A 20,306-nucleotide genomic window follows, 5' to 3' on the forward strand; every position below is an offset into this window, starting at 1 on the left:
ATAAACCACATGATATGAATATGTTGGAAGAGGATGAACCGCACGCTGTTGATTTCTTTTCTTTTTTATCTAAGCGCCAGTTATGAGGTCATTCAAACCAATTAGTTGATTCCTTGGGAATCTACTTATTGGATTATAAGATATGTTTGTGTTATGTAGATTTTGACAGCAAAGCAAGGCTTTGAATGACAAACACAGGACGGATTCATCTTCTGGGGAGTGTAAATGTGCTTTTTCCGCTCTTAGATTTTTGACATAGGTGAAATTTAATCCTGATAATAGAGGAAAGGTAACCAAAGCCATTAAAGTTCATCCTCAGAGGACCATCAATACAGATTTCTCAGCATTAGTCTCAAAATAACTGATCCGTTGTCTGCAGGGAAACTGGCGCCATGCTGTCACCAACAGGCCGGTCTCCAGAGAGGAACTGATGATGGTCCTAGCCGGTCTGGTCGGCTTGAGGATCCGAGCCTTGTACTTTACTCAGAGCCAGCGACTCAGCTTAGGAGAGGTGGGCCTGGAGGGGGTGACTGACACGGGGACTGGAGGTCCTGGAAACACTGTGGAAGATTGTTCCTGCCCCCCTCAGTCCACCGGAGACTCCTGTGAGGTGAGGAGTTTAAAGCCCATTGAATATCCTTCTATACTGCTTTGTCTTTATTCTTCCTTGAATAAAATAAGGTGTGAAGGTTTTATGATCATTCAATTACAATCTCGTTTTTCAAATCAAATAATAGTCTTTACTAAACCTGATGAATCTCAAACACGACAGCTATGAAATGTAAGCAATAAACAAGGGTAGCATCGTTAAAATCTTTGCAGGTGGTTACACTCGTCTTTTCAATGTGACTATGATACTGCTATGATATTTAGTGGTCAAACAGATAAACAGTAAAAGTTACTTGTTGTTTTTGCAGCGTAAGTAGACGTTTTTTTTAATTGAAGAATAGCTGCTGACAAAGCTCCTCTCGTTCACTCAAGCACAGTTTCCTATAAATTCCTCACAATAACAATATGAAGATGTGAGACCTGAGTTAATTGATTAATTGTCCGGATTGTGCCCACATGCTGTCCACACCTCACTGAGATCCAAACTCAATGCGAGCCAGATCCAATCTCGTCACCTTGGCCTTAGTGAACCCTGTCTTGTGTGTAGACAAACATTGGAAGGAATCTGGCTTCGTTGACTCTTCCTCAATGAAAAAAAACCTTCCATACTCAAAAATAATATTTTCTACACCTGAAATACATGCTGTAAAGTGTGTAGATTTGGCAGGTCTGAGAAGCAGTGGAGACAACAAGCAGGGTGGAGCACGGTGTTGATTGAAATTCCCTTTCGTCATCTTTGAGGAGCTAGACCTCCTACCATAGATTTTTAAGGGTGTTCTGACACGCCTGAACCACGCACCACACCCTTTTCCTACAGGAAGAATTCATCAGCGGAGCAGCTTTGGATGTAATGTACCGGAAAATACCAGCCGGAGAGCTTCACAGTCGAATTGTGTCGCCCCGGGCTGGATATGATGCACAGTCACGCAGACATTATATTAGTGATTATACAGCTATAATCACTGGCATGGCTACAGCTCACAGAAACGTAGTGCAAACAACCACGATGTAGTTGCCAAGGAAAAGCTTTACTTTCATTGTTTTTATCCTGGGAATGGTGCTGACTTGAATGAGTGTGTCTGATTTGTATACACATGATTGCAGCACTTTTGCCCATAGTAGCTAATTAAAAAGGAGAATGGAGCAACCGCTAATTTAAAGGGAGATTTTCATGAAAACATCGAGCATTTATTACTGGAGAGAAACAGTAAATGTTTTTGTGAAACGTAAGGTTGCCTTTGCCACAGCTGTGGTTACCTTTCCTGTGTTTACTTGAGCAACAGTCTGATCGGGAGTGTTTTAAAGGAAGTTGATTATCTGCGCCCAGAGGCGGTATGACAGAGCGCCTCACCTTGACGCATTGGGGTGTGCCCTTTGGCAACACATTGTTACTCATAAATCTGAGTGCGCCAACAGTATGCGTGTGTGTGCCGGTGCACCCGGCCACACCTAGTTGTGTTTGAGGAGCGTGATTCAGGTGTGAGTTTGTTGTCTGCATCGTCTGAGGATTGTCTGACTTTCCTCTCAGTCACATAGGCTTGCATAAACACCGTTATAAACCACACACACGCGCACACGCAAACAGAATTCGACAGAATCTTAATACATGTTTCACTTGCTTGTTCTAGTAGAGGCTTTATCACCACACCCTTGCAGCTTTAAGTAAACACAGAAACATTTATAATATTGCCATTTTCTTTATATCTAATCAGAAATGCTGCGGAAATCCTATATTAGCTGTGTGCGCAGGCTCGTGCGTGCACCAACATGATTATAAATGTTTCTCGAGCTAGACAAAAAGAGAGATAAGAGCACTTGCATGTGTGTGCTTGTGTGCTTACATACACTCATTCTGATCTGCAAGACTGACTCAGATGGGACTGGGGCGTGTCCTCTTTGTGTGTGTGTGTGTGTGAGTGTGAGTGGGTTCGTTTAAGAGGCTGAGGCAGGGGAGAGTGGAGCATTATTTCACACGGACTAAACTTTAGGAATGTCAGACATGCGTATGGATAGACAACGGCGTACGGGGGTTTTGTTACAGGCCCTGCTATGTTGCACTTTGATTGGACTTTGCTGCGCCGGCCACAGGCCCCGAGAGAGAGGGGAGCGAAGCCGCTACACCAGGCATCATGACAGATGGTCTCAAAGGATACAGTACCCTTCACTTCACGAGCAGGGAACTCAGCAGATAGAGTATCCATCATTGAATGATGAAGGTACCCAGGGGATACGCTTCCCCTCGGTGAATGACAGTGGTGCAAGTTCTCAGATTCAGGTAAACATCTGTGAAGATGTGATGTATCTTGTTGTTGAAGGGACGATGTTTCACCTGATCTGTAGGTTACACTTCTCAGTGTATCAGGTGTGGATTGTTGGTGACTTGAAGACGGTTACCTCTGAAAGCAAATGGCGTGCTTTGGCTCCTCAGTGTTCATTTTTAATGACACTCCACTCAGGCCAAGTTCACTGCTTCATATCATAGTCTGGGAGAGTAGGTTTTAATCATCCTCTCTGGAAACACTGCCATGTTTAGGCAAATTATAACAGATGCTGTGTTTACAGGTTATAGATTTAGTTTGGGCAATATGATAATATATGTATTATCATGATAACATATGATAATATAGAAATATAGAATAATATCATTTTCAAAAAAATGACAGATTTATTTGCATTTACTGTTAATAATTGGAGGCAATGTTGCAAATCAATGAGCTGGGCTGCTTCTGTTTCCCATTTAAAATGTACAGGATTTTTACATCATTGTGATGAACTACTTTTGATTTTTAGATTTTAATCCACTCTGTAACTTTACAACATCTCTCTATTGAATTTAAAGAAAATATACATAAATTACATTTAACATGATAAGTACCACCTCGTATCATAATTGTTCTACAAGCCTGAGTTTTTTTTTTAAATATATGCTTATCCAGTGGTACATCTGGATGTATGAGTTAGTCATTTCAAGTTTGGTTATTATGTCTTTATATTTGTGTGTGTTTTTTTTTTTTTTCAGAAATGTGCTCCTGGCTACTACAGAGAGAGCGGTTGGTTTTTCCTGAGCCGCTGTGTGCCCTGTAAGTGCAACGGTCTGGCTGATGAGTGTGAAGAGAGGACAGGGAAGTGCCTGGTAAGAAACACACTCAACCCTATGAACACAGGTAGACACCCACACATACCTCCAGTGTGAGCCACAGATTAATCAGAGTCTAGCCCGGTCCTCTTCAGGGTACATCTGTGGAACATCACAAGCACTATTTGATATGACTTCCTGATTACCAGTTATGGAGCCCCTCCTGCTTATCATTCTTCACCCTTGATGGGAGGACAAGCCTTTACACATTTCAAAATCTCAGCCGTCTCTGATGTGTTTTTGTTATGCAAGACACTCAAGACCGGGCCTGTGTGCGCAATGCACACATGGATCCGCACCCTGGCAGCTCAAAGCCAGATGGACACAAGCGGCTGAATACACACTCTGCCGTGTGCATCAAACACACTCTTCGATTGATTGGCAGGGAAATGTCCTTTCTCTTTGCCCCCTAGATGTTTGCGTTCCTCAGCATGATAGAAGACTTGATGTCTGGTTGACTTGGTACAGCAAGTGTGAAAGGCTCGCTCCAGTGCACTCACAGTCATTTATGTAGCGCCCTGCTAATTTGTTCACATGTGTTTTGTTCAGATTTGAACTTCAGAAACACGGACACTGGACAATGTCCAGTATGTATTAAAATTGTCCAGTGTCCGTGTTTCTGAAGTTCAAAACAACAGTCACTCCGTCATTCCTCTCGTCTTCCCTTTGTTTACTTCCCGCTTCTCGGTCCTCAGTCCTGCCCCACTGAGAACCTGGTAGGTTACCAGAAAATCTCATTAGATTCTCCTGATTGGCTGGCAACAGATTCACACCTGACCAACCAATACGATGAGGACAGGAGAGGTTCCGTAGGAAACATAAGCACTTCTCCAAACCATGAACACAAATGCAAAAGTACTGTTTTACCAGACATCTGAACAAAACACATGTGAACAAATTAGCAGGGCGCTACATTTAGTTTTTGGATCCAATATATATTCACAGTCCGTTTTGAAAGAGGTGTAATGAATGCATTATGTCATTTTCAGAACTGTCAGGACAACACGGATGGGGATCAATGTGAACGCTGCAAAGAAGGTTACTATGGAAACGCGGCTAAGGGGACGTGCCGAGTTTGCCCGTGCCCGTTCAGCTCGCCTGCACGCAGGTGGGTGGGAAAAAAGGCAAAATACATCCAAACAGCTGTACTGTAATTAAATGTAAATGTGTGTTTCAAGAGTCAAACCATAACCTCCCCATCAATCTGCAGTTTTGCGATAGGTTGCAAAGAAGTATTTGGAGACATTGAGTGTCTATGCAGAGCTGGCTACACGGGAGACAAGTGTGAGAGGTGAGTGTCTGTATGGATGTTGAAATCCTGTGCAGATACTGTGTATTTTGTTATGCTTTAGGCATTTCACATTTCACTGTCTCACCTTTTTTTCTCTTTCCTGTAGTTGTGCTCCTGGTTACTATGGTGATCCATCGACACCAGGAGGAAGTTGTCGGCCCTGTAGCTGCAGCAGCAAAGGCAAAAACTGTGATCCCAGGACTGGAGGTTAGATTGTGCACTGCCCTTTCATTAATTAGCTATTTCACTCTCATACAGTTTCAACTCATTTTGTTTTTTGATCCTTAAACACTGAAGGTTAAATGTTCTATTTCTGTTTTCTGTTTTCCCAGTGTGCAAGAACACACTGGAGCCGGGAGACACAAACACAGATGAGCACTGCCAAGGTGAATTTACAAAGATAATTGAGGTCTGACGCTGTGGCATGCAGGCATGAGTGGATTATGAGACAATTGGCCTCTGGGAACAGACATGCAAAAGCCCACCTCTCCTACATGGGAGCAACACACACAGACTTTATAGTTGTTTCGCCACTTTTTTGTTCTCGATTTGTGTCTCTATGTGGTCACAATGTGTCTCTTTGTCGTTGTTTTGTGTCACTATGGAATTGTTTTTGTCTCTTTGTAGTTATTTTTACCTGTGTTGGTTTTGCTCCTTTTCGCAGTAGGTTTTTGTCTCTTAATGTCTCTCTGTTGTCATTCCATGTGTCTCTGTGGTCATCTCTTCCCTGGTTGACAATAGATTGAGTATGATCCCTCGCTAATCCAATACTTGTTTGTGTTCTAGAGTGTGGTAATTGTGCCCAGACTTTACTGGATGATCTGGAGAAGCTGGATGATGAGCTGGGAAGGATCAAGACTCAACTGGATAACGCCAATGCCAGTTCCGCATCTCTGGACAGGCTGAAGAAGCTGGATGACGCTGTGGCAGACACCAAGGTACCACTTCAGTGTACTGTAGCCCATCACTGTAACTCTGAAGGCTACAGATGGGGTTGTAGATGAGGTGAAGAGCACTTAAAGATATTTAAATAGTCATAGAGTCGGTGTAGACACAAGTTCCACAAAATGATGCCAAATCCAGGTGCCAAATGCATGGTCACAAGAACAATGAGAACCTTTGTCTCTTTATAGTTTGCACTTCGCACATGTCCGTATCTTACACAGACATGCACACAAATACACACAAACATGTTGGCACAGTATGGGTGTGCTTGTTCAAACATTCGAGATTCCAGCTGATAAGCAATCTCAGTGAATTTTGTCCCACAGCCTGTGTGTCAACACAAGTTAGTGACCACAACACTGGATGCCAGTGCTTGTCGCGCCGCCTTGTCGTTCTTCATTCTCTCATAATCTTACATTCCCTTCATTTCAGTGTGCATTCTTTGTGGATTCACAATGAACACACGTGAATAAGCAATTTGCAAGCAGCCCCCCCATCAGCCTCAAGCTTCAGCACTCTACCTACAAGATCTGAATTCTCCGTCATGCCGCTTCATTTACATTTCTGCTGCTGTGCTTTCTGCAGATTCTTGTCAACAAATATAGCTCCGCCATCAACACCCAGAAGTCCAAAGTCAACCAGCTGGAGGACGACGTGAGCACGCTCTCAGATGACATCCGCACACTCAAAGACAAGGTAGAGTGATGGACATGAGGCCTACTGTAGTATTTTATTCAAGTCTCAGCATGTGATAATAAGTGTGAAAATGCGTAAAAATGTGTATGTGTCGGTCTTTATTTTAGGCGGATAAGACGGCTACTGATGCTGACAAGGCTTTGACAGATGTTGGAAAAACCCACAAGAAGGCTAAAGATCTGGACTCAGAGATTCAAATCATGCTGAAGAAAATCAATGGTAAAGAGGACTTAAATTCAGCAGCACAACCGTCTGCTCTGTCTTTTAGTGACTAAATGTCTTTTTATCTACTTTCCTTTGGCGTCCTAGTTTTTTCTGTTTTCTGCATTTATATTTGGTTCATCTGCATTCTGTAGTGTATCATTACAAGTAGTTTAATAGTCTCCAATACAATTGAATGACTCTGATTCTAAGAGCCTAAATATTTTCTTGACTGACTGAGTACTTTTTGTGTGTGTTTGAAGCTCTGCTGGACCAACTGAAGGATGCAGGCACCAGTGGTAGTGTGAAGCCCGGTGAAAACCTGACTAAAATGCTAGAAGATGCTCAGCGCATGGTGAAGGAGATAGAGGACAGGAACTTCACCCCTCAGAAGACAGCTGCTGAGAAAGAAAGAGACGAGGCTAAGAAACGTATGATACTTCAGTAAATTCTTCTAAATCCCTCCAGAGTTGCTTTAGCACTGTTGTTGTTGTTAAACATCCCCGCAGACCGGTCAGAAACATGTCCATTAACCTATTCTTTTCTGTTTTCTAGTGCTGGACCACATCAAGGCTAATGTCAGTAAGCAGTGCGACCAGAACGAGGGTGCAGCAGGAAAGCTTCGGGGCCTTCTGAAGGGTTACGAGGCCAAGCTGAAGGACCTGGACAACGCTCTGAAGGAGGCGGTGAACTTGCTGAAAACAGCCAACGCCCAGAACGGGCTCAATGCTGAGGCACTGGAAGATCTGCAGGTAGTTAACTCTCAAGTCAACACGTTAATCAGTTACACAAGGGCTTGTTGATTTGTTTAATACACATGTACTGCATAGTTGTTTATAAGGTATTATGTAAACAGAGTGAAGAATACCGTGTAGGTTATTTTTGCTATTTACAGTTATTCCACAGTTGCACTCTAAACTGACGCATGCGCTCCCTACAGAAACGTATTAACAACTTGAAAAAGGAGAGGGAGACTGTTGAGGACCAAATGACCATGGCGGAAAATGAGCTGCAGAAAACAGAAGACTTGATGGAAGTGCTATCTGACAGCAAAACGGTACGTTCGCCAAACTGTAACTTGCGTGTTCTTTGCCTCACGTTTTTTTTCTGTACTCGGCATGAGCCACACACTGACGCACTGTAGCTATGTTACATAAAAAGGCCTCATGTCTGATCTCACACGAGCGAGCTGTCAGGTCCCAACATGCCGTCCGCTCAGATAACGATCCCTGTCTTTATTTGCTCGCCGTTCAAATTGGTATTTGTTACGAATAACTTGCACCCATTCACCTGTCCTTCTCCTTTTGTAGGAATATGAACAGCTGGCAGCGCAGTTGGATGGTGCCAAGACTGACTTGACCAAGAAGGTGAATAAGCTTACCAATGCCGCTGCCAAGAAGGACATTGTGGAGGATGCAGAGGAACATGCTAAGAACCTTGCCAAGCTGGCAAAAGAACTTGAGGAGTAGGTCGTTTGCACATATAGTAAAGAAACACTATCTCTATTATAACCGTACTTTGTCTGTTGTTTATGCTAAGTAAGCTTTTCTTGGTGGTCCAGTGCTATCCAAGCATAGTGTGTAATTTGCATCTGTTCTCCATGTGTCCCTTGTTATCCTGTATTACAGTGCTGTTAAGAACGCAAGTGGACGGCCTGAGGTGCAGAATGCCAAAGACGCGGTTGATGCCTACAAGGACATCACCGATGCAATTAATGCTGCTGAGGCTGCAGCTAATGACGCCAAAGGTGCAGCAGACAACGCCCTGAATGTAAGCCACATTCCTTAGAAATGAAGTAACTGCACACTCTTCTTGGAATTATATGCAATTCATTAAGTATCAGTGAGAATATTTTAGTATATTGTTGTACTTTAACCACATTTTTTTTTCTTCCTTTTAGAATGTAAAAAAACAGAAGCTCACAGAAAGAGCAAAAGACCTGAAAGAGACCAGTGATGAACTACTGACGAATGCAGAGGAGACAGAGACAGACCTCCAAGGTATTCAGCCCTTTACTATGACACTGTTGTTTTTAAAATAAGCCAAAAGCTGGTCACTAACTCTTGTATTTCTGTAAAAGACACTGCAGCTGATGTTACTGACCTGAAGACCCGTCTGAATAATGCTGACAAGAAGAAGAAAGCTCTTCAGCAAGACCTGCTTGATACAAAGAACCAATTAAAAGACATCGTCAGAGGTAGAACAAGTCAAGGCATTATAGCATAGTCTATTGCCAGGGTTCATATTTCCCCTAATCACTCCTTTCTTCAAATCAGATGACATCAGCGGTATGATTGATGACGCCAAGAGGAAGGCAGCTTCAGCCAATGACACGGCCACTAAAACTATGGACAAACTGGATGCCCTCAGAAAGGAAATTGGCAAAATCAGTGTCACTCCTGTAGACTCTAACCTGAACAAGATTCTGGATGATGTGGACCAGTCAGGTGAGAGGCCTTGTGTCAGATTAGGCAATACTTTTCTTTTTTTTTGGGGGGGGGGGTACAGAATAACTTTTTATATTATATATTTTGAAGATTAAAAGTAAAGTACTGCATTTTTCTACACATTACCAATGTTTTCTCTCGCTTATCGTCTACCTCCAGTGAAGGACTTGCTGAAAACCATCCCATCTCTGGATGATAAGATCACAGAGGTGGAGACCCTGACCTCGCAGTTCCCATCCATTAGCAACGTGTCTGAGAACATCAGCAAGATCAAAGAGCTCATCGAACAAGCCCGGGACGCAGCTAACAGGGTGAGGTCCCACTCTGTAAATACGTCCATGACCAAGCCCAAATCAAACCAATGTATCCTCTATTTTTCTTTGATGGGTCTAATTCCCCTTTTTTGTGTGTTTTCTCCAGATTGTGGTCCCGATGAAGTTCTTGGGCAATGGCCACGTGGAGCTGCGTGCACCAAATGACATTGAGGATCTGAAGGCCTACACGTCCCTGTCTCTGTCGCTGCAGAGACCTGCCGCTGATTCAGGCCGGGGAGACGGAAGACGCCGACGCAGACAGGCCGTCAACAAAGAAGACATGTTTGTGCTGTATCTTGGCAACAGAGATGTAAGTGACTCCAAATGCATGTGAATAGATCAATATAAATATTTAGTTCGTGGTGATTGTGTACAAGTCATTAACAAACTGTGTCTCGTAGTCTTCTAAGAACTACATCGGAATGGCTCTGAGGAGCAACAGGCTGTTTGGTGTGTACAAGCTCAACGGAGTCGAGTATGAGATGAAATCGGATTACATCACCAAGTCCGAGTCTGAGCCGGCCATATTCGATAGAGTGGACTTACGCAGGTAAATCCCCTGTTTTCAGTGTTGTGTGTTTCATAGCACATTTATTTCATTTCCGCTCCTATTCACTTGGACTTATTACAAAGCGTTCAGGGGAGAAGACCAAGGGAATTTGTGAAGAATTTGCATGTTTTAAATGTGATCTTTTTTTTCCCCTCTTCCAATTCAGGATTTACCAAGATGCAGAAATGAACCTCACCAAAGATGTCACTGCAGAGACCCCAAAAGAGCCAATTGTGAGAAAAAAGCAAGGAAACGAGAAAAAGAACCTCCTGGACATCAGTCCCGGTGATTTTGTTTTCTACGTTGGAGGCTACCCCGGCGACTTCATTGTAAGCAACAAGGACAATAAGAACAGCAATACTATACATTTCTTTATTTTCAACAAGCATTGGTTGTATTAATACCTTTTCTCTGCTTCTCCTCAGCTGCCAGCTTCTCTCAACTACCCCAAGTACAATGGCTGCATTGAGTTCTCCTCTATTAACAACAAGGCCGTCAGTCTCTACAATTTCCAAAAGGCAGTGGAAATTAATGTCGAATTACCATGCAAGAGGTATGTCCTAATATGACTAAACTCTAGATGTTTGTTAACAATAAACATGCTTCTATGCCTTTTCAATGGCATGTGAACCATTATGAATTATTTTAGTCATTATTTAAACATGAAAAATAAACTGAATACGTGGGATAGAAGAGGCAAAATTCTTTGAAGATGGTTGAAGTTTCAGACATATGAGCAAAGGCTATCCGTCTGTAACTTAAGACGTGCATGTCATAACCAGATTTTGGAAATATAATCTTCTGACTTTTTCTCCCCTCTTTCCAGAAATATAGCTCAAACGGATTCTGACTTCTATGAAGGCACCGGATATGGTCGAGTGGCTATGAATGAACCATCTAACATCCGCTCCTTAACTATGGACGTCTACTCTCGTTCACAAAACGGTCTGCTGTTATACATGGCAAATGAGGTAAATCATTGTTTCTATTATCGTTTGTGTCAATGCAAACCTTCCGTTTGAATGAATTTTGAGTGGAATTATATGTACTATTTGCAAGAATTTGATTACTCTATTTCCCCCCGCCACATAGGACAATTACTTCACCGTGACGATTGAGAAGGGCATCATTTTCCTACGTAGTAATTTGCTACAATCTCCAGCTACAAATAACAAAATAATATTCCCGGTAAGAAGATTTTATTTTATTTTTCTGCAATCACTCAGGTTCTCCCTTGATGAATATGGTGACTCAACCGTATAGCATTTGTAAATCAAGAATCCTTAATTCAACCACATCTTGCTCCTTTGTCCTGCAGTTAAGTGACTACGCAGAGGTCCGCATCATTGGTAGAACGGGGAAAATGACTGTCGTTATGTCCAAAAAAGAAGTGGCCACAGCCACAATTCCGTTTTTCAGCAACCTATTTAAAGAAATTTACATCGGTGGTGCCCCAAAAGACTTGAGGGAAAGGTACTTTAGCAATTTTTTATCTTCATCATTGCATGTTGAAAGGTAGGTGGTCACCTTTCCCACTTTATTGAGAGTATTTTGTTCATCTTCACAGAGATAATATCACCATACAGCCATTCAAAGGATGCTTGAAGAATGTGAAGCTGGATGGCGGCTTTACACCTCTTACCGACCATGTGGGCATCAGCAAAGGTTGTCCCAAGGATTCCTTGGTAGGACGTTGACCTCTGCATCCCGAACCAGTTACCAGCATTCATATCACTGACCGAAATACACTTTTGGCTTTTGTGTCTGCTAATTAATAAATCAACTAATATATAATGTCCATGTTCTTGTCTAGGTTTATCGCGACGCAGAGTTCAGCTTGGGGAGCTCCCTGTCAGCTAACCTCGAAGGCTTCAGTCTGGCCAATGACGTCACCGTCTCCCTCGGATTCAAGAGCACAGAGAACGAGGGTCTCATTCTGCAGGACAAACAGCTGGTCAGTCCTTACATTTATTTTGAAATATGATGTTTTAATTGTGACTTTATGAGATCGGAGTTGTTTGAGACAACAGGTAAAACTTGGTCACATTTTAAAAACGTTTTGTTCTGTTTTCCAGGCTAATGGGATGAATCTTGCATTGGAAAATGGCCATGTGATTGTCAGTTTCAACAACAAGATGTGGAAATCAAACAAACCATATCACGATGGCCAGTGGCATTATTTGACTGTAACCAGAAGAGATAAAACGTACGAAAGAGGCAACGATTTTCTTATATTCAAACATAAAATCAATATTTTTGATATCCATACATATGTAACAATGTTGTGACAACCACACACATTAGTCTGTGGTTTGGTGTGATTTTTAGCAGATATATGGACTCAGTTTCACACAGAAAAGAACATTGACAGTGACACCCCTTCCTTGCCCAGCAGTTGAAATGTATAATAATGTATAACCTGTAAAAACATTTTTTTTTACAACAGGGTCGAGATGCTTATTGATGACGAAGACGCGGGTCAGGAGCAGAGTGGCAGCACTTCCATACCTGACACAGGTGGCTCCTTGTTCCTGGGAAAAGACACGTTCAAAGGCTGCATTTCCAACCTCTACACCAGACGGTAATATTTCCGTACCGTGCCTTGCGTAGCTGCATCACTTTGAAATACATCAAGATTTGTGTACAGCTCTTTCATTGAAGTTGCACAGTGATTGTCTGCCTGTTTATGTTATATCTGTCATGTGTTCTGTTTGCAGGCCAGACAATATGTACAGGGCTGAGGACTTGAGCCTATTCAAGAATTCTGGAGATGTCTTGCTGGATGTGTGTACTGCTCCCACTCTTCCTCAACTGATGATGGACCGCTCCTCTAACAAGGTGAGAGTTTCTTTATTGTTGCTGTAAACGAGTGACAAAGCTGACATTTGGATGAAATAATCAAAACTTCTTTTCAAAGCTTATCAACTTGGTTCTCTTTCATTTGAATTAAGTGACATTATTGTCAACGACTAGAGCAATCCACCTTGTTTGAAGGTAGAACTAGCATACATTATGAACATGGTGACTCTATGATTGATTTCACTTACAAGCAGTAAGTCATACCCATCTTTATCTTTCCCTTCTGTAACGTTCATACATTTGTAAAGGGTAAATTGATAATCGCACAGTGTTTGTCTTCTGTTGACATTGTTTACATTGTATTTTGCTGCCTTATTTCCAGAGATGAAGAAGAAGGAGCCCTAAGAACTGCTGACGCTGACAAGAATCTAATATTGACATGAAAGAAACTGGCAGCTTGCACCACAATGTTCTGTTGCTTATGCAGAAGCTCATTCATCTGCAGTGTACTTAAATAAAAAGTTGCATGTACATTCCCATTAATCATAAGTATTATTAAATGTTCTGTATCTCTGCCTATTCTATTTAAAAATCCAGTAATTACAAACAAAAACTTGTGAATAACAAGCTTGAAATCAGCTCATGTCTCTTTTCTTTCTTTCGTGTAACTCAGTAATGAACCACTTTCTATCATTCATTCACAAGCATGTGCCCTCTTACACACTGTTACCTAATGGAAACACTCACAGTTATACAATAATATAAATCGCAACTTCCATCATAACAGTTCATGTCCAATAAACAAAATCTGCTTCTCAGTTTCTCACCATCCTCTGGCTCATGACGCTGTTTTACTCAACAGAATGCATGAGAATATGATGATGACACACTTTAATATTCTACTTTTATTGACAAATTATAATTCAAAATTGAATGCATATCAAATGGAAGCCCTTGCTGTTGTGGGCCACTGAAGCCCTGTGAGATTGTTATTACATAAATAAAGTTGTCTTGACTTAACAACCAAAGCTAAATGTATCAGTGTACCACTTCTCCAATATGAATGGGATCCCAGCAATCAGGTTGAGAAACAGTGATCTACATTATAATTATGCAGCCAGTCGGGAAGTTCAGGAAGGCGTTTCCTGAGACGAAATATTGGTATTTCAGAGCTAAGCTGGACCTCACGATGAAATGTGCGAGGCCTAGAGGAGCTTACAATGCCCAGACACATTATCAAAGCACGATTACATCATTTCTTCAAATCTCTGTGGATCTTGCATGCCCACCATAATATACTAAGCTCTATTCTTTTGACTTGAAGCATGTGATTAACGGAGGCCATATCACCAACGCAATATATTCTCCAACAACCACTATACACAATGGATAATGAATAATGGATTCTTAGCTGCTGCATGAGTTCAAACAAGTGAACAATAAAGAATCCATTGACACCTACTGTCTGGACTTAATAGATACATTTAACTAACGGAGTAACAGAAAGGCGAAATACAGAAGAGACGTTGCTGTGAAATTCAGTTAAGATTCATGTTATAATATCACACATAATTTAACACTGTGCATAAGAGGATTTTTTGGGGGGGGTCTCTCATCCATTACTGGTGTTTTCTGTTATACCGGGACTACAGGAGCCATCTCAAAAAGGTCTTTGAGTCGATTTACAGTTTAACAATCTCTGCAACTCCATTACAATTTCATTCCTGTCGAAATCACTCAAATCATAATTCCTCACAATCCAAACACACCTCTGAGTAAACAGAACGTTTATGGGTGTTGTGCTGCTACAATAAACTCAACCTCAATGTACATCTAATGTGTAATTTTCTATTTGTAATTACAAAATCCACACTGACCCACCAGTAATCATCACTACAAACTAAATGAGTGATGAAATCACAACTACCAGGCGGTACTTGACTATTTGTCTAAACTATTGAATGCTGGTTGTTAACTATCTCTGGAATACATCCGATCTGCACTAACAGTCAGTTCTTTAATGTAGTAGATCAACAGAAATTGTGTTTCCAATAATTCTTGATATTGGTTTAAGTCATTTTAAAAGCACAAAAAAAAACATTCTCTAGCGTCGCAATCAGGAATGTTCTTTTATGATAGTAAATATATATTTGGGTTTTGGTCTGTCGGATGACTATTCTTTTACATTTTATTTTACTCGATTAATATACCAAATAATACACAGAAGAATCGAATTGTGAAAATAATTGTTAGTTGAATCGTTTGCTGCATTCATTTATCAGTGAACAACATGCCAACACAAGATATTGTCTGCTTGTGGAGCCCCAATTTGATAAAGCATATATTGTATTTTATATATATTAACTATGATTATAGTCATTCTTACCACTATATAGTGTTGTACGCTCCCATCTTGATTTACTGACAGTAAATAAGTGGAAGCCCTTTGGAGACATCCTCGAAGATGAGTGAGCAAACAACGATTTGAGGGCCTTCTTTGTACATTGCGCTGAGTGTCTCTTTTGTCTGTTTGTGCTCTTTTAGGATGTTGTGATGCAGGCGATTAATGAGACTCTATCAGCATGTGCATTGCCTGCCATGTTTCAAAATGCTTATCGCATGGGCGGCCCTGTTAGCAGCCTGAGCTACAGCCTTCCACTACAGGTCCTGCAGTCCAGGCAAGTACACATGCACGCACACACACACACACACACACACACGTGCAACGCTCAGTGGAAGATTTCTAAATGAAGCGTGCTTGGCTGAGTCTGTCATCTCAAGAACTATGCTCCAGTTATAACAGAGCCAACACACACACAAACACTAAAGATGGTGTCTTTCTCTCTTTATCCTTGCCAGGCCCCACTTTTCACTGGATGTCAGGACTCGCGCTCCTGAAGGCCTGCTGTTCTTTGCTGCGACCAGAGGAGGGCGCTCTCATCTCGTTTTATACATATCCAAGGGCAGGATCAGACTGTCTGTGGGCAAACAGAAGGAGATCTTCAACAGGGAGAAGTACAATGACGGGAAGTGGCACTCGGTCAGTGGACTCACATGATACAAATCACGTGTTTATCATGATGCTACCATGGATCACACAATCCCCTTCAAGAGCAAAGCTAAATGTTCCGTCATTATTTATGTGTATTGCGAATATGTTGCCCCGCAGGTCATTTTCAGTTTGGAGAAGAAGAAATTTCGACTGGTTGTGGATGGGATCAGAGCCCAGGATGGTCTGCTGACAAATGCTGAGTTGACATCCATGCAGCAATTTGTGTCACCTGTGCACCTGGGCAGTGCCCCAGAGTCCCTTCAGAGAGAGCTGAAGGTAAAAAAACAAATCACACAAATTCACACAGTGAAACTAATTGTTCACAAATTGAAATATCTATATATTTTAGTAATTGTGTTTGTTTGTTTTGTTTTTAGTTGAAGGCCCTTCCAAAGCAAAGTGTGTCCGGCTGTATCCGTAATTTTAAAATGAATGGAGCACTGATGTCAAATCCAACCACCAACCACGGTGCTGGCCCCTGCTTCGAGGGACAGACACAAAGAGGGGCCTATTTCTCAGGGAATGGAGCGCATGTCATTATCAGTGAGTCCATCTCTCTGATAGCAGTCTGATACTCTGACGACCGTAATGATTTCTATCAGCTACTGTTGGCCATCTGTAGGAAATGCAACCGCATCCACATCATTTGACTCCTCCTATGCAAGTTAAAGAGACAAAATGCTAATAAGACATATAGTATAGACGTAGACATGTCAGTGGACATGAGTGGGGTTTCCTAAAACACAAGGAAGTATCTTCAAGAAGAGGGCTGTAAGTGATCGAATGTGAAATTTGAAGGTTATTCCATTTGGCAAATAATAATAATCTTAATATAGATAAATATAAATGTATAAATATTTCTCTCAGAAATATTCTACAGATAACTTAATTGCTATAATTTTGAGTTGGTATCCTGACAAGGACTGTGTATTTATGTATATTCAAATAAGATACTGTTTATATTAATAATAAGTGGAAAATAAACACAGAATTGTCCTTGAAAAAAACTGCGAGGTCTATTTCGCCCATGTAATGTATTCTTAAAATATGTATTGTACATATTTGTTACATTTTTCATATGCTGGTAATGTACAAACGTGCGGGAAGACATCTTTGCACATTCTGTACAGTGTGCAGTAAAATACACGCTAGATATTAACTGGAATTGATTAATTAAAGAGCGCTGTCTCCATGTTCTCTATAATTAGTACGAGTTAGCCCTTTCAAAGAGACGTCAGTGGAAATTTGTTTCATGTCAGTTCCTTCTAAGTAGCTATGAGACCCGAAAGAGTCTCTGTGATATGTTCATTTCATGGCTTTCTCCTCATTCTTTTGATACTTACGGTCTAAATTATGATACAACTCCCACCAAGACGACCATGAAAATATCTGTTTTGTGTTTTGTTTTTCAGATGACTCCTTCACTATGGGCTCCAGCTTTGAGCTGCTGTTTAATATTCGTCCGCGTAGCCCGACTGGACTCCTGCTACATGTTGGTGATTCCAGCTGGAACCAATATGGACCTGCGATGGGCCACTATCTCACTGTCTACATGCTCAGAGGAGAGGTGAGGCCTGACAGTCAGTTTCAAGACGCCACATCAGCTGTTTTTTTTCCCCCCTGGCTGGATACTCGTGACCCAAAATATTAGTTTTTGGAAAGTAGACACTCAGTTGAACCGGGTCTGGATTAGTAAAACACGTCTCTAACTGTCTGTGTCTTTGTTTAGGGGGCTTCAACATTACAGAGCAGATCTTACATTTAACTTAGACTTTAAAGGTACCTTCACATAAAATGCGTTCCCCATCCATGTGATTTAATAGCACTGTGTTTGAACTTGCTCCCATTCACAGGTGGTGGCACAAGCCAACAATGGCAAAGGGGAATTCAGGGTGTCGGTGAAGCCGAAAGCTTCTTTATGTGATGGATTGTTTCATAAAATTTCAGGTAAAATGCACACAGTCACTTCATGAAAGACATCATTCACGACAAACTACAACTGCTTTTAGAACTTATTAGGATACTGATATAAATTGTATTTTTGCATTAAGTCGCTGTCCATGTGTCTTCTAGTGATCAAGAGGAAAAATGTTGTGCAACTGCACGTGGACACAATGGACCATTACAAGATAGGACCACCTTCGTCCACTATACCTTTGACCAAAGACTCATTGTATGTGGGTGGCATTCCTGGTGAGTATTAATCTGTTAATCTGAGAGTTAATCTAGTTATTGAAGTGTTTGTTCAGTTTATTCATACATACATTCTCACATATTCACCCCATGTGCCTTTCTGCTGCAGAGATGGCAATGCAACAGACGCTCCCCGTCACATCGTCCTTTGTGGGATGCATCCAGGATATGAGGATCAACGGTGACTCGGTCTCTTTCGACAGGCCGGCAGGTGTGTTCGGTCCGGTCAACCTCAAAGAGTGTCCAGGCTGAACGTCTCACTGCATCATCATGAAACAAACCTTGGGACCACGTCCACCGCCAACCATGTGCAATCTGTTACCAAGACAGCGAATGTGTTTGTGTGTAAGAATGTGGATTTTATGAGGTGTGCAATTCAGTGTGTGTGTGTGTGTGTGTGTGTGTGTGTGTGTGTGTGTGTGTGTGTAAAATAGAGATATGAGCAGCAGCTTACAGGTTCATAATATTTGCTGCTCGGTTAAACATTTCTGTATTTATTTTGTGATTAAAATCATGTATCAGGGCACCACTTCACATATTCTAACAGTTGTTTTAAAGTCTGATGTGTTGCTTCATTGATTTTCTGGCGACAATGAAATGCTTCTGAACGTGCTTGTGATTGGTCAGGACTGCAGTAGGATCAACGCAGCACTTGAAGAAAACAAATGACGCCTTTTTGATGGTGCTTTAATGTAGATCATCGTTGTTAGGTTTTTCTTTATTTTTTTGTTTGTTTGTTTGTTGGAAAGTTTCTACTATAATAATTACGTTTACAACCACGATGCTCAGTTCAGTGACATTTCAGGGGCTGCCCAGCTGTTTTACATACATATCCACATGCCAGCACATACAAATCTGCATTTTAACTGGTTAATAGTCATGGAGTCTTCACACAGGCCATGAAATCACATGGTTTTCACCACTGTATTTCTGTTCTGAATTCATTCTCCATTTTGCATTCCTGCAATGTAACTGTTCATGTCAGTTACGCAAGAAAACAGCATGAAGTTAGTTGTCTATGAGTAGAAAACCAATATCGATGCCATTAGCTTCTAATAAGTCTCACGAGTCATATTTGGGACCATTTAGCCCATATTACTACAATCTTGATAGTAATACAACAAAAAACAACAACATGTATTTGATGTATTTAAACTCCCCAGTACATTTTTACTTACTTGCTTTGTACATTTGTTAAAAATGTGTGACAAATGAAAAAATATGCATGATGATTGGACATGATGATTTTTTACATGCATTCCTGTCTTGTGACCACTGATTTGTAAGACAATGTGTAATTAATGTTCTTTATAAATACTTCTCAGTGCCATAAGTATTTCTTGAAAAATACCTTTTGTCTTGGGATCATGCATTTTTTCAGACACTCGGGTATTAATTGTTAAATTGCACTCACTGATGTCTCATTTTGTTATATGCCTGTTGCCTCGACTCCTATCTCCTTTCTTCCTCCGCTTGCATCTCAGGTGGGAGGGACTAAGACGCTAGGGGAGGAGGTTATGAAAGGAAACGAGGATGTAAATACTGAGACATGAGAAGAGCCCGCAATCTGAACACAACAGACAATTTTTCAAAGCAGACATTTTGACTTGTCAGGAAAAGCACAGGGGAAACTGATCTCTTTAACAATGGCTCACGTCTGGTAACAGGCAACAGCTATCAAAATAAAGTGTATGAAATAAAAAGTATGACCGAAAGCGTGCAGTGTAAATACATACAGTGAGCCAGTTGGGTCCCATCTAAGGGGAATAATGCTCGTAGTGATTTTTGACAAGGCATCCATCCCTAAAGGTCGGACATATTTGATAGCAGTGTACCAGCGGTAGCTTTATGTGAGCTGTCATGCATTTTATAACACTACCCGAAAATAAACATTTCTAAAATGTGTCCATTATAAAGTACAACATATTAATATATGTATTTTCTCATCAGTGATCCTTCAACATTGAAATGTGTCATAATGACACCTGAGTTCACTTTTCAACACATGTTGTAATATAACATTGAAAACAGTGGCACTGGTGGGATTGGCAGTGCAGTGCCCAATTTCAGAGG

General features: G+C 41.3%; 1 protein-coding gene across 2 annotated transcripts in view; it reads left to right on the forward strand.

Moving 5' to 3' along the window:
• The window catches only part of LOC306705949 (laminin subunit alpha-3-like), a 52,720-nt gene extending 32,790 nt beyond the window's left edge, over positions 1-19,930 (forward strand). Inside the window, exons 39-76 of one of the 2 annotated variants that reach the window (XM_079172843.1) lie at positions 380-610; positions 3,629-3,742; positions 4,735-4,853; positions 4,956-5,036; positions 5,143-5,243; positions 5,369-5,422; positions 5,823-5,974; positions 6,567-6,677; positions 6,785-6,896; positions 7,142-7,309; positions 7,434-7,630; positions 7,819-7,935; positions 8,189-8,343; positions 8,507-8,648; positions 8,779-8,878; positions 8,959-9,075; positions 9,155-9,325; positions 9,485-9,636; positions 9,746-9,949; positions 10,041-10,189; positions 10,356-10,518; positions 10,615-10,742; positions 11,016-11,160; positions 11,282-11,377; positions 11,508-11,662; positions 11,757-11,874; positions 12,003-12,143; positions 12,265-12,395; positions 12,636-12,770; positions 12,907-13,027; positions 15,533-15,666; positions 15,848-16,028; positions 16,158-16,316; positions 16,418-16,583; positions 17,453-17,607; positions 17,894-17,987; positions 18,114-18,233; positions 18,343-19,930. In XM_079172843.1, coding sequence (XP_079028969.1) covers positions 380-610; positions 3,629-3,742; positions 4,735-4,853; positions 4,956-5,036; positions 5,143-5,243; positions 5,369-5,422; positions 5,823-5,974; positions 6,567-6,677; positions 6,785-6,896; positions 7,142-7,309; positions 7,434-7,630; positions 7,819-7,935; positions 8,189-8,343; positions 8,507-8,648; positions 8,779-8,878; positions 8,959-9,075; positions 9,155-9,325; positions 9,485-9,636; positions 9,746-9,949; positions 10,041-10,189; positions 10,356-10,518; positions 10,615-10,742; positions 11,016-11,160; positions 11,282-11,377; positions 11,508-11,662; positions 11,757-11,874; positions 12,003-12,143; positions 12,265-12,395; positions 12,636-12,770; positions 12,907-13,027; positions 15,533-15,666; positions 15,848-16,028; positions 16,158-16,316; positions 16,418-16,583; positions 17,453-17,607; positions 17,894-17,987; positions 18,114-18,233; positions 18,343-18,485 — 5,232 coding nt within the window. In that variant the 3' untranslated portion in view covers positions 18,486-19,930. Of the gene's footprint in view, positions 1-379; positions 611-3,628; positions 3,743-4,734; positions 4,854-4,955; positions 5,037-5,142; positions 5,244-5,368; positions 5,423-5,822; positions 5,975-6,566; positions 6,678-6,784; positions 6,897-7,141; positions 7,310-7,433; positions 7,631-7,818; positions 7,936-8,188; positions 8,344-8,506; positions 8,649-8,778; positions 8,879-8,958; positions 9,076-9,154; positions 9,326-9,484; positions 9,637-9,745; positions 9,950-10,040; positions 10,190-10,355; positions 10,519-10,614; positions 10,743-11,015; positions 11,161-11,281; positions 11,378-11,507; positions 11,663-11,756; positions 11,875-12,002; positions 12,144-12,264; positions 12,396-12,635; positions 12,771-12,906; positions 13,028-13,370; positions 14,007-15,532; positions 15,667-15,847; positions 16,029-16,157; positions 16,317-16,417; positions 16,584-17,452; positions 17,608-17,893; positions 17,988-18,113; positions 18,234-18,342 lie in introns of those variants that run through there. The other variant, XM_079172844.1, reaches the window with a different exon arrangement.
• The last annotated feature ends 376 nt before the right edge of the window (positions 19,931-20,306 follow it).

This window comes from Pholis gunnellus (genome assembly GCF_910591455.1).
Source record: "Pholis gunnellus genome assembly, chromosome: 14".
NCBI classification, from domain to species: domain Eukaryota; kingdom Metazoa; phylum Chordata; class Actinopteri; order Perciformes; family Pholidae; genus Pholis; species Pholis gunnellus.